The sequence below is a fragment of the Pristis pectinata genome, chromosome 8, assembly GCF_009764475.1.
Source record: "Pristis pectinata isolate sPriPec2 chromosome 8, sPriPec2.1.pri, whole genome shotgun sequence".
Lineage (NCBI taxonomy): Eukaryota > Metazoa > Chordata > Chondrichthyes > Rhinopristiformes > Pristidae > Pristis > Pristis pectinata.
This window is the reverse complement of record NC_067412.1, coordinates 71081600-71093926: the sequence shown is the minus strand read 5'-3', so window position 1 is coordinate 71093926 and position 12327 is coordinate 71081600. Positions and strand designations below refer to the sequence as shown.

The 12327-nt window shown below is 38.9% G+C and overlaps 1 protein-coding gene across 3 annotated transcripts in view; it reads right to left on the bottom strand.

The window, feature by feature from the left end:
* ocrl (OCRL inositol polyphosphate-5-phosphatase) overlaps nt 1-12095 on the bottom strand; it is a 60933-nt gene extending 48838 nt beyond the window's left edge. For all 3 annotated transcript variants that reach the window (XM_052021785.1, XM_052021788.1, XM_052021787.1), the window contains exons 1-2: nt 11961-12095; nt 5897-5977 (exon numbers count right to left, since the gene is read on the bottom strand). In XM_052021785.1, the coding sequence (XP_051877745.1) occupies nt 5897-5977; nt 11961-12010 (131 nt within the window). In that variant the 5' untranslated portion in view covers nt 12011-12095. The remainder of the gene's footprint in view (nt 1-5896; nt 5978-11960) is intronic.
* Nucleotides 12096-12327: the final 232 nt, after the last annotated feature.

Here is a 12327-nt window from a genome sequence, read left to right as displayed (position 1 = left end):
TTGCATTGGAAGCCAGCACGCCACATTTAAGTTTTTTAAATTATGAAATTGCTGAATATTAGAATGTTTCATAAGAATTCCAGAATGCATATACCAGATAAATAAGAGTTTACTGTATTAAGCAATGTCTTTTTCTGCAAATGCTTAAAATATGCACAGTTAACCCCGGTGATCAGACATCAAAACCCACATATCATAAAGCTCTTCGGTATTCTAACATGCAATATCCAGGAACTACATACAAAATGGAACATGGCACCTAAGCTATGGGATCCATAAAATCTAGAAATATAGGAATAGCTGAAGGACAACTTCATGCCAATAATAATTGCAATTAATACAATTTGGTCTCCTACCACAATGAATACACATCCTTTGAGGGCTACATTAAGCACATTAGCTGTCTCCTGTTCTGCTCAGAACCCTGCCATATTAAGGAAGCATCCCTTTCCTCTCAAGATAGAATTATTGCAACACAAAAAATACTACAGATTCAAAACATTGCCACTGGCAAAAAGTTCACATTTTTTAAAACACTAGTTGACAAAGAGTAAACCTGGATATTAAACTACATGGTAAACATCCACTATCAGCCAGAGTTCTGGACCAATGATCTAGAGGCATGAATTCAAATCCCACCTGCAGAATTTAAATTTAATTAATACATTTAAAATTTAAAAAAGCCAGGTTCAAAAAAACGAATCCTGCAACACAGGTTTGATCTTGTTTGTGCGAAATTTGCATATTCTTCCTTGGACCATGTGACTGTCTCCTGGGTGCAGTGGTTCCTCCCATATCCTGAAGATGAGCTGGTTGGTAGTTAATTGGTAATTGTAAATTAATTCTAGTTAAATCTGCCGTAGGAGAATTAAAGGAGTTGATGACGAACAAGAGAGAGAGAAAATAGGTTACAGGAAAATAGGTGAGGGAGTGGGATTTAGTTGAGTACCTCTGGAAACAGAGGGTCTCGATAGGCTGAATGTTATCCTATGTCATGAGCAAATATGAAAACATAAAAAAACATTTTTACTTCTTCAAAGAATTTGAATAAATTGGTCAAAATTTATTTTCCTTTTGTATAACCACATTCCTTGTGCAATTATGATGAATTCTTCGAGATGTCCTTTGACATAGCCTTTAACGGTAGCTTTTTTATGCCCAATGACATGTCAAATCAACTGGCCTGTAGTTTCCTGCTTCTTACTTCCCTCCTTTTTAGCAAAGTTACAGTTGCTAATTTTGAATCTAATGGAACCTTCCACTATTCAAGAGAATTTTAGAAAATTGAAACCAATATAATAAAAAGAGGCTAGTAAGATGGTTAATGTTCCTGGGTCCTGAATGATCCTAGGAAGAAGTCAATCAGGACCCACAGATCTTAGCTTATAACTCCAACCACTAATTCTCCTAATCGCCTCCCTTTTCCAATTCCTGATTTACATCCATATCTGGAATGTCACTTGCATCCTCCATAGAGAAAATTGATGCAAAAATACACTAATTCATCTGCCATCTCAATAATTATTTTTCATTAAAACTCGCAAATTCACTTTCTAAGGACCAATGCTTATTTTGTTAATGTTTTTTCTTAAATATCTAATAGAAACTCTTATTTTTACATCTGTATAGCCTCAGCTTGTACTTTAAATTTTCCTTCCTTTTGTAATCTTTTAGTTATCGTTTCTTGTTTTTATTAATACTGTCCAATCTTCCGAACTACCACCCTGTTTTTGTGCAATCATATGTTTCTTCCTTTTGTTTGACTGAGCAAACAGTCTTGGTGGGCTGAATGGCCTCCTATGAAAGATAAAAAATATTTTATTTCTTCAAAGAGATCGAATAAATTGATCAAAATTGATTTCTCTTTCACAAAATCATATTGACCTTGCCCAATTACCATGAATTATTCTACATAGCCTTTTAACTTAATTAACCACAGATAATGGGATGTACCACTGGAATTATTTTTTCGTCTTTTTATGCACCTATTCTGTGTATTTGGAAAGATTACCTTAAATGTCTGCCTTGCGTCACCAATCCCTTAACCTTATTAGTCAGTTCACTTCAGGTACTTCTGCTTTCATGCCTTCGTGATCGGCTACAGGTTTAAAATACTAGACTTGAACTCATTCTCTCGTTTCAGGGCAGCTTTCACTAAGTGGTCATTAATTAATCCTATCTTATTACACAACACCAGGACTCGTAGAGCCTGCTAAATGGTTGACTCAAGAACTCACTGTTCTAAGAACCTATTCCCCAAAACACACCGAATTCCTCACGTCAGCTATTTCTGCTATACTGAATCTGTCTGCATTAAAAAGATAGTACTTTCCTGCTATGACATGTTTATTGGGAACTCAACTGAGACTTCCTTAATTTATTTGAGAAATGGCTTAGGTCGGAATCTCAGAATCTCAGCAAAAAATGCATTGCATATCAGCTTTATTCTGTTTTCACTATTATTTTACTGTTGCCTCCTGAATATGTGAATCCAAATCATAGTACACAGCTATTAAATAATGCTGGTAGAGCCATAACAGCTGTATTATAATCACTTTATACAAGTTGGTTAACTGGGAGACAGCAGTCTATAATCTTTACAATGAACTCTTTTCATATCATAGCTAACTTCTTAACATAATTCCTGAAATTAGTAAATGAAATCAGAATGGAAAAATAACAAAAGCTTAATACAGAATATTAGAAATTTAAAATGTGAGTTAAATAAAAGACACTAAAGTTTACAGAGTCAGGAATGCAATTGAATAATGCTCAAAAATACATGTCAACATTAGTGCAAGCATTAAATCTTTCCTCCATCATTTTCATTCAAGTATAAAACTGAGTAAAAAAAATTCATTTTTATAGCAACTTTTCCAGACTTAATACCACTCACCTGATACATTTCTTCTGAATTATTTACAATAAAAGGAAACCCAGCAGCCAAATAACCTATATTGCTTTTATTTTTAATGGAATGTGGGCATTGTCATCATTCATTGTCCATTCCAAATTGACCGAGAGCTGTTAAATGTCAATTGCATTCATGGGCTGGAGTCACACATTGGCCAGACAGAGAAGGATGGCAGATTTCATTCCATTAAAACATTAAGGGACCAGACTAGTTTGCATGATAATTTGATAGCTTCGTGGTCACCTTTGATATTTTTTCTTAATTTCAAATTTATTTAACTGAACTTAATTTTCCCAAATGTTTATTGAGGGATAAATATTGCCCTTGATGCACAATTCTCCTGGTGCTCTTCAGTACTTAGAAGGTAAATAGGGTTCATTCTAATATCTCATCCAAAGATTCTTGGTGCTGGCCCCTTGCTCCTCTCCAGTTCATAATAAAGATGTCTACCTCACTTTCCTTCTGAGAAGCACCATCCCCCAATGCCAAAATTCAGGATGGACATTGTCCTCCCCTTCTTTACCAGCATATCCACTTATGTTGCCCATTTCAGAAAGCTAGGGCGTTGCACCCTAATCTCTCTCTCTCTCTCTCTCTATATCTATAGATATATAGATATATATATCTATATATATATATATATATATCACAATACCTTCTTCCTTCCACTCATTTAGGAATCCTTTCAGGTGTAGCAGTGATTTCCTTGGACTTCATCCCATTTATTTTAGGGTTTGATGCTCGCAATGCAATCTCTTCTGCACTGGGGAAACTAACACCAATTGTGTAATTGTTTTGCAGAACACCTCCATTCATTCCACAATGGTACAGAGAGTTTCCAGCTGCCTGTCACTTTAAATGTCCATCCCACACTGATTTCTGTCTTTGGGCTCCTACACTGTTCCAACAAAATGCAGCTGAGCAATTAATATGGCAAATGTTACACTAATCTTTATTGTGGGGGAGAGTAGGTAATTGGAGTACAGAAATCTTGCCGAGATTGTACATGGCTTTGACAGGATCTAATGTGGAGCACAGAGACGTTTGGTTCTCTTTGGTAAGAGAACATGCTTGATTTGTACTCATCACGTTGATTCCAAGGAGATGAGAGCTATTCTACAAGAGATTGTAAAATTGTCCTATGCTTATGGGAACTTAGAAGAATGAGATGTGGAAGATTCAGCTATTCAGGATTATACTGTGATATGACTGTACTAAGGTTTTTGACCTGATATATTAATATCAGATCAAATTGGACACAATACCAATTGAAGGTCATAGCAGTAATTATGAAGGTTTAACTTAACTCACAAACCATCCTGATTTGGAAATACATTGCTGTTCCTTCATATCTAAATCCTGGAATTCCCTAACTGACAGCATTGTGGAATTACCTGTATCAGAAGGACTGCTTGACGAGGAAGATGGCTCACCACACTATCCAAGGGACAATTAAGGATGGGAAGTAAATGCTGGCTTTGTGAGTGACATCCATGTCCCCAATGAATAATAACTGATGGAGACAACAGTGCCACAGGTACAGAAGCCTTAAGTCCCACACTATCAGATTCAAGAACAGCTATTTCCCTTCAGTTCTTGAACCAACCTGCACAACCCTAATCACTATCTCAGTATTGAATGTTGTGTATCAGATGCCATGTGCCTGTGATGCTGCTACAATTAAGATTTTCATTGCACCTGTGTGCGCGTATATATATATATATATATATATATATATAAAAAAATATATATATACACACACACACTTGTGCATATGACAATAAACTCAACTTTGACTTTGCCACAATCAGGCTAAAGCCAAAATATAATATTGGTTGTGAAGTATAATATTTTCCATCTTTGTAAGCAAAGCCTACAGTAGACATTGCATGTATTTTCCAGGGAATAATACATCTGGTAGAAGTGTATTTACCTGGGGCCAGAGATTCTATAGAGAACACTGGCAACGTAATCCTCACATATCAGTTCATCTGTGACTTCTGCACCTGTGAAATGCATTGCAGTACATTCTACCAACTCTACTGCTAGACTCACTGAGAACAGCAAGAGGACAAACATCCTGAACAGAAGGGCTGGTGTACTTTGACTTTATGCTACCCACAAGGATATTCAGATTTTCAAAGAACAGGAACTGTCAGCTTTACTATTACTACACAAACCAAAATGAACTCTTCCCATATTCTTATTAGTGTTTGACCATTATGGAAGAATTTTATGTAACAGCCTATTCAGAAAAAATACTGATCAAATAAGGTTAGCACTGAACCACATGGAATTCTTAATTGGTAAATTTTAACAGTGGCCCTTCTGAAGCAGATGGGAATTTGTATTCTAAAGTGCTTTGGTACAAGTCGTCAACCCACCAATAATCTATTGGCTATCTTGCATATTATGGAAGCCTTAGCCTTCAAAAGTAAAAAAAAAGATTCCTTTAGTGAACAACTGCTGGATAAGACAAAGTAAGTGCAGTATCAAACATAACACTTAAATGCAGAATTGGTCATAACAGGTAACTGTTGTGACAATTGTCTTTTGGCATACAACCAGTTAAAAATTTCACCACAGCAGATATAATCAAAGTTAAGTTTCCTCCTAAACCAGCCTTTAATCTAGAATGGGTCAGGGAAAGTGCCCAATCCCCTTAACAAGCAAGGAGTTCCTCCACTTGGGGGCAGCTTTTTTTTATATATACTTTGTTGACCTCCCAGCAAGGCTGGTACAAGTAGATTCCAATCTATCTGAACAGATGTATGATTCAGTAGAGACTATTTGCTCAAAAGGAGTTTTAAGAAGAAATTTCAGTGACAATAGGATTCAAACTCTGAACGCTAAACTCACTCTTAATGTACATTTATTCAAGTAGTCACATCGAGCAAGAGATGCTTCACAACAGCAAGATCCAAACAAAACAAACTTCAACAGACTCAGCAAATACACAAAATCAAACATGCTAATACTTACTTATAGTCACCATTGTTTTCAACGAGATACAGAACTATGGGCACTTTCTGTCCATCTTTTAGTTCAGAGCCTTTGACAGCTTTTCAAATTGTTAAGGAACAAGATTACAAAATAAACGTAATCAGTGGCATAGTTGTTGATCATAAGGGAAAACTTCTGAAAGGGTATTCTTGAAGAGTTGTGCATAGATTAAGTCTGGATTTAGAGCCTTTTAGAATAAAGGGTATACTTGTTCACAATTGATAAAATATGCACTCCTCCACCAAATGCACCAGCAAACATCTAGAGATCTCACAGGGTGTTCTTTTTAGTCCCTGAATTCTATTATTAGTATTCTCTTTACAGTTTTCTACAACTGCAGTTTCTATCATCTGTAAAGTTGGAAATTATGCTCTTCACACCCAAGTCCAAATCATTGATATAAAGAAAAGCGGTGGTACTAGCACCAACCTTGAGTACACTTCCCTCGACCAAAAAAACCCTTACACTATTGTGTTAGTAAGCCAGTTCTCTATGTTGTCTCAGCCCCTTTGATTCCTTGGCCTTCAATATTATTGACATAAATGTTATGTCCCACCTGACTAAATGCCTTTCACTTCATATATGATGCATTACCTGCATTTCCCTCAATGACTCTCTCTGACTTCATCAAAAAACTGCCAAGTTAGTTAAACATGATTTGCCTGTAACTGACTTCTCTAATTAATCTACACCTGTCCAAGCGATTGTTAATTATGTCCCAATTACTGTTTCTAGAACTTTCCCCACCAAAGTTAAACTGACTGGTCTGCGGTTTATGGGTTTATTCCAACATCTCTTTTGATCACCTGTGACATTTTCAATTTTCCAGTCCTCAGGAGCCACACAAGATTCTATAGATGTTTGGAAGATTATGGCCAGTGCCTCTAAAATTTTGTCCCTTATTCCCACAGCAACCTAGGATGCATCCCAATTGATCAACCACTTTAAGTGCAGCTAGCCTTTCCAGTATATCTTCTATTGATTCCCATCTGCCTCCTCACTCAAAGGGCAATTGACGCTGGATACAAAATCTCTTACAAACAATATTATTGTAACTTCTAAGCCACTTTATCATATATTAGGCAGTGAAAATATACCCGATAATACAGTTAGTAATATTAACCGATGTGTGCCTGGAAATTGTTACAGACAAAAACAAAGTACATAACGGTTTCTGATTGACTGGATTTTTAGTTTAAAGTGTAACCCCATGCAGACTATAAAGGGTACACAGGGTGTGAACAGGACACGAACTAGACAATGAGTTCCAGTTGATTCTAATCACCGTACAAAAAATATGCAATTTGTTTTACTAGTTAGTATTCTGATTTATTACCTGCCATTAACACAGAAAGAACCAAAACTGAAGTGGTTATGAAGGTAATTCTTCTCTACCTACATGAAAAACCACAGGAAATCTAATGATAACAAAAAGAACAAAAATTGCAGGTGCTGGGAATCCAAAATAGAAAATGCTAGAAATACTCAGAAGGTCAAGCAGCAGAGATGGGACTCATCGGAACTGGAAAAGTGAGAAAACAAGCATGTTTTCAGAGAGGCAAAGGACTGGAGAACAGAGGGAATTTCTGTGATAGGGTGGAGACCAAAGTTGTCAAAAACTGGCAGTCAGAGACAAAACAGGAAGAAATAAATTGAGACAGAAAGGTACAGCTATTTCTGTGGATAAAAGGATGGTTACCTGTAATTACTAAATTAAGTTCTAAGGGCTGTAATGTGCCCAGCTGAAAGAGAAAGGACTGTTCCTCAAGCTTACATTGGGCATTGTAGGAACAGTGTAGAAGGCCAAAGACATCTCTTAGAGTGAAAGTGGAACAGAGAATTAAAGTGACAGGTGACCAAGTTCCCATGCTCATCGAATAAAAGTGCTTTACAAAGTAGTCACCTAATCTGCATCTAACTTCTTCAATGTAGAGGAGACTACTTTGAGAGGACTGAATGCAATACATTGAATTGGAAGAAGTGGAAATGAATGCTATTTCACCTGGAAGGACTATTTGGGTCCCTGGATGATGGGAATAGGTGGTGGTAAAAGTTGCATCTCTTGCCTTTGCATAGGGAAGTGCCATGAGAAGGGGACTGGTTATTAAAGATGGAAGAACAATTCAGGGAGTAACAGAGGGAATAGTTTCTTTGGAATGCTGAAAAGGGAGGGATGTGGAAGACAATTCTGTTGGTGGAATCCTGACAAAGGCGATGGAAATTATGGAGAATGATCAGTTTAATGTTTATGATTCATGTATTCCTTTTAAAATGGAAATTGAGAACAAGGGGAACAGTATTCTCATTCTGAAGTGGCAAGGGCAAAAGCACAGGAAACAGATACGTGATTAAGAGCTTGTCAACTACAACAGAGGGGAAGCCACAGTTAAGAAAAACAGAAGACGTCTTAAAGGCACTGGTGTGGAAAGTCACATCAGAGCAGATACAATGGAGCCGGAGAAACTGGGAGAAAGAAATAGAGACCTTACAGAAGGCAGAGTAGCTCTTCTATCTCCCCAAAATCTACAAGCAGCACTGTTGGTAGACCCACTTTTTCAGCCTTCTCTTGTCTCATAAAATATTTCTTCCAAACTTGACTATTTTTTTTCTCCCCTTGTCCAGTGCCTTCCAACATACATCAGTGACTCCTTTGATGTCCTCTACAACTAAGTTTCTAGTTTCCTGGTCCAAATCAATTAATTTCCACCATGGTCATCCAATCCCAATATACCTACATCCCACTTTAGCATGGTCTATAAGGGCACTCTGCTTCTTCTGTGAACATAGACCCAACTACTACCCTTCCACCACTGCTCTACTTCATTTGGATGAACTCATTCTTAGATTGAACAACAACTTCAACTCTATACACTTTCTCCAATTCAAAGGTGCAGTCATGGGAATTTGCAAGGGATCAAACTGTGCCTTCCTCTGATGTATACATGGAACAGTTCTTGTTTCAGTCTTAATTAGACCTCTTCCCTCAACTCTTTTGCCATTGCATTGATGTCACCTTCTGCGCTTGACTAGAACTCATATTTCATTACCATTCTCTGTTCTCATTTTCACATGGTCCACAGCAGACTCTTATCTTAACTTTCTTGACATCATCTCCTGCTTAAGGGATAGGTTAGCAACCAATTAGAAGCCCACTGACTCCCATAGCTATCTTGCCTAAATCTGTCACCTAGTTTCTTGTAAGCATTCCATTCCCCCATATCTGCTCCAATGGCAAGTCTTTCCATACCAATGCCTTTAAGATGTTTTCCTTTTTCTTTAATCTTAGCTTCTCCTCTACCACAACTGATAGGGTTCTCAAATGCATCTTCTCCACTTCCTGTACTTCTGCACTCAATCCTTCCCCCAGCCAGAATGAGAATAGGGTTTCCTTAGGCCTCTCTCTCTACCCAATCCCCTCCAAATTCTATGGACCATCCTCCATAATTTCCACCATCTTCAACCAGATTTCCACCAAAAGACACCAATTTCCCTCTCCTTTCAGTATTTTGAAGGGATCATCCCATCCACGACTCCATGGCTTGCTCTTCCATCTCCGACAATCACTCTCCTTCTCACTTTCCCATGCAACACCTGCTCTTTTATTTCTTTTCTTCCCTTCCCACCATTCATGGACCAAAACAGTCCTTCCAAGTAAACAGCAATTCATTTGTACCTCTTCCAATCTAGTGTATCGCATTTGATGCTCATGGTGTGGTCTCCTCTACATTGGAGACACCAAATTCAAATTAAATGACGGCTTTGCGGAACACCTCCATCCAGTATGCATGGGGAACCCTGAGCTTCCAGTCACCTGTTACTTTAATTCTCTGTCCCACTCCTACTCAGATCTTTCTACCTTTGGCGTCCTACACTTGGAGTTGTGGGGTATGGGAAGGTGGTGGGAAAAAGTGATGCTGAGGCCAAGGTTGACTCAGCTATGATTTTACTAAATGGCAGAGTGCTCCTGCATGTTATGTTTATGTCCAACATAAGCTCAAGGATCAATATTTCCTCTTCCATCTGACCATATTATGGCACATGGGGGCTCAATACTTAATTTAGCAATTTCAGGAAACCACCCTTTATTTCTCTCCACAGATCTGTCTAGATGCTTGAGTTTAAGTGTATTTATTTTTTCTTTCATCTGCCTTTTCATAGTAATTGTCACACTGACACCTTATGATCTACCACCTACTACAGGTATTCTCTGTTCTCTCCCTTTCTGTAATGTATAACTTGTTTTATCCCTCCCTTTTCCAGCTGAAGGGATCTTGACCCAAAACACTCACCATTTCTCTCCCTATTGCTGCCTTTTGACCTGTTCAATGCTTCCAGCATTTTTGTTTTTGTTTCAGATTTCCAGCACCTGCAGTATGGCAGGAAAGCTTCTTGACATTCTAATCAGTACATTAACTGATACAGTATGGCACTGAAAGATGTGGTTAAGAGCAGCTAAAACACTGTACAACTAAAACTAAAGTAAACACATAATTTAAAAAAAATCAACTTTATCTTAAGCACCTGAGAAACAATGGAATATTATAAAGAGACCCAGTGATACGTGACCACTCTTAATGGCAACAAAACCCTATTTGTCACTGTTTGCTGCAGTTCTGGTTCAGCTTACTCTCCTACCCAATTCCTTCTGTGGTTTTGTGCCTCAAGTAAAGATGCCTCAAGTAATTTTATGGGAGATCCACTAGTATACAACAGTTGTGAAAAGCAAGGTAGCTACGTAACATCTCATTTATACCTGTTTGGTTTGAAAAAAAGAGCTTCTGCTTTGGAGTGCAAATATATATTTTGTTTCAAAAGCAATTTAATATATTTTCTTTTTTTAATGGGGCAAGTCTTGAAGCCTGATAGTTATCTTTAAAGTTAAATATTCCCATGCAGTTTAACCACATACGTATAACAAAATGTTAAATATTTCAGTTATTTAGGATTCTTTGATCTTGAATATTTTCACAAAATTACATTAAAACGGAATGCATAAACTCTTGGCCCGGATTTGTTATCTATCTCTCTCCAGCAGCAAGCAGTAAACAAGCATTCCAGCTTATCTTATGCGCCGTTGAACAAATGTACCATGTGATCTGTTCCATGTAGCCATTCATGTTAACTGATCTAAGGTGACAGTAGTTGGGCGATGATAAATGGTCTCAGCACATTCGTTTGTGGCAAAGGGAATGTCAGACTACAATCCCAATTCTGTTCGCTATCCACTACTTCCAAGCATACATGCTAACATCAGGCAAAGATAGGTTCCAACTCAACTGTGATGCCCGCCACAGCATAATGGCCCATCAACATTTCCTTTGGGCTCCAATAGAGAATTGTAATCGGGTGCAGCACCGGACAGCATCAGCGTCCGAGGTGACATACCCCTTGTGGAGGAGTAAACGACTGTGACAGGAGTAGAATCCTGGCGCATTTGTTTTGCATTTATTTTATGCAACTTCAGATAGTTTTAAACCGAACAATTTAGTTCAATCTACGAGTTTAGAAGATGAGCTAGGAAATATATTTTCACCTCAGGCAGAGTGATAGAGGCATGTTATTACCGATCAAGAGAAGAACACTGTAAAGAGCAGACACCAACTTTAAAATTGAGCAACCATTTAAAATAAACGTTTCTTAAATAATGTGCGAGTTTAGCATTCTCTGTAATAATGCGCTCATAATAAATCTTCCCAAGAAGTCTAGATGCTTTTAAACTAGCACGAAACAAACAAAAAGCAACCGAAGCGATACAAGAAAGGATCGTCACAGCACGTCTCACAAGGCGGGGAGTGGGGACAAGTTGCAAGGGTGCCAGGGCCTGTTCGGGCTGCACGCTAACAGACGGCAGGAACATCCTGGGCAGGACTCGGCCGGGGCCGGGACTGGGCCAGGCCGGACTTTGGCCAGCGGACCAACCGGCCCGTCCTCTGCTCCGGGTGTGGTGCTGTGACTATCGGTTGCCAGGATCCCGGTCCCGGGTTACGCCCGGTTGCTAGTTTGCCTCCTCTCCTGGGGGGGGGGGGGGGGGTTAAAGGATATTATCACGGACTTCCCAGCGGCGGCCCTCGCTCTCGCTGCCGACTTGTCCATGGAGGCGGCAGCACGGATCGCCGTTCAACTGCTGCTTTACAGCACCGTACCTTCACCTCGGCGCCATCATTTCGCTCAGCCTGCGTCAACCAGTTGGGCCCGCCCACCCGAGGGTGACGCGGCAGCGTGACTCCGCCTCCCCACCGCTGGGAGCGGCGCCGCCCGTGGGAACCCTGCGCGTCGTGAGCACAGCAGCTAAGGCTGCTCTATTGAGCTAAACAACTGGTATGGTTGCAAAACCCTCACGACACTTCCATTACATAATAAGAAAGACACGCATAACCTGAAATATCTTTCTTTTTGTTTCTTTTGTTCTC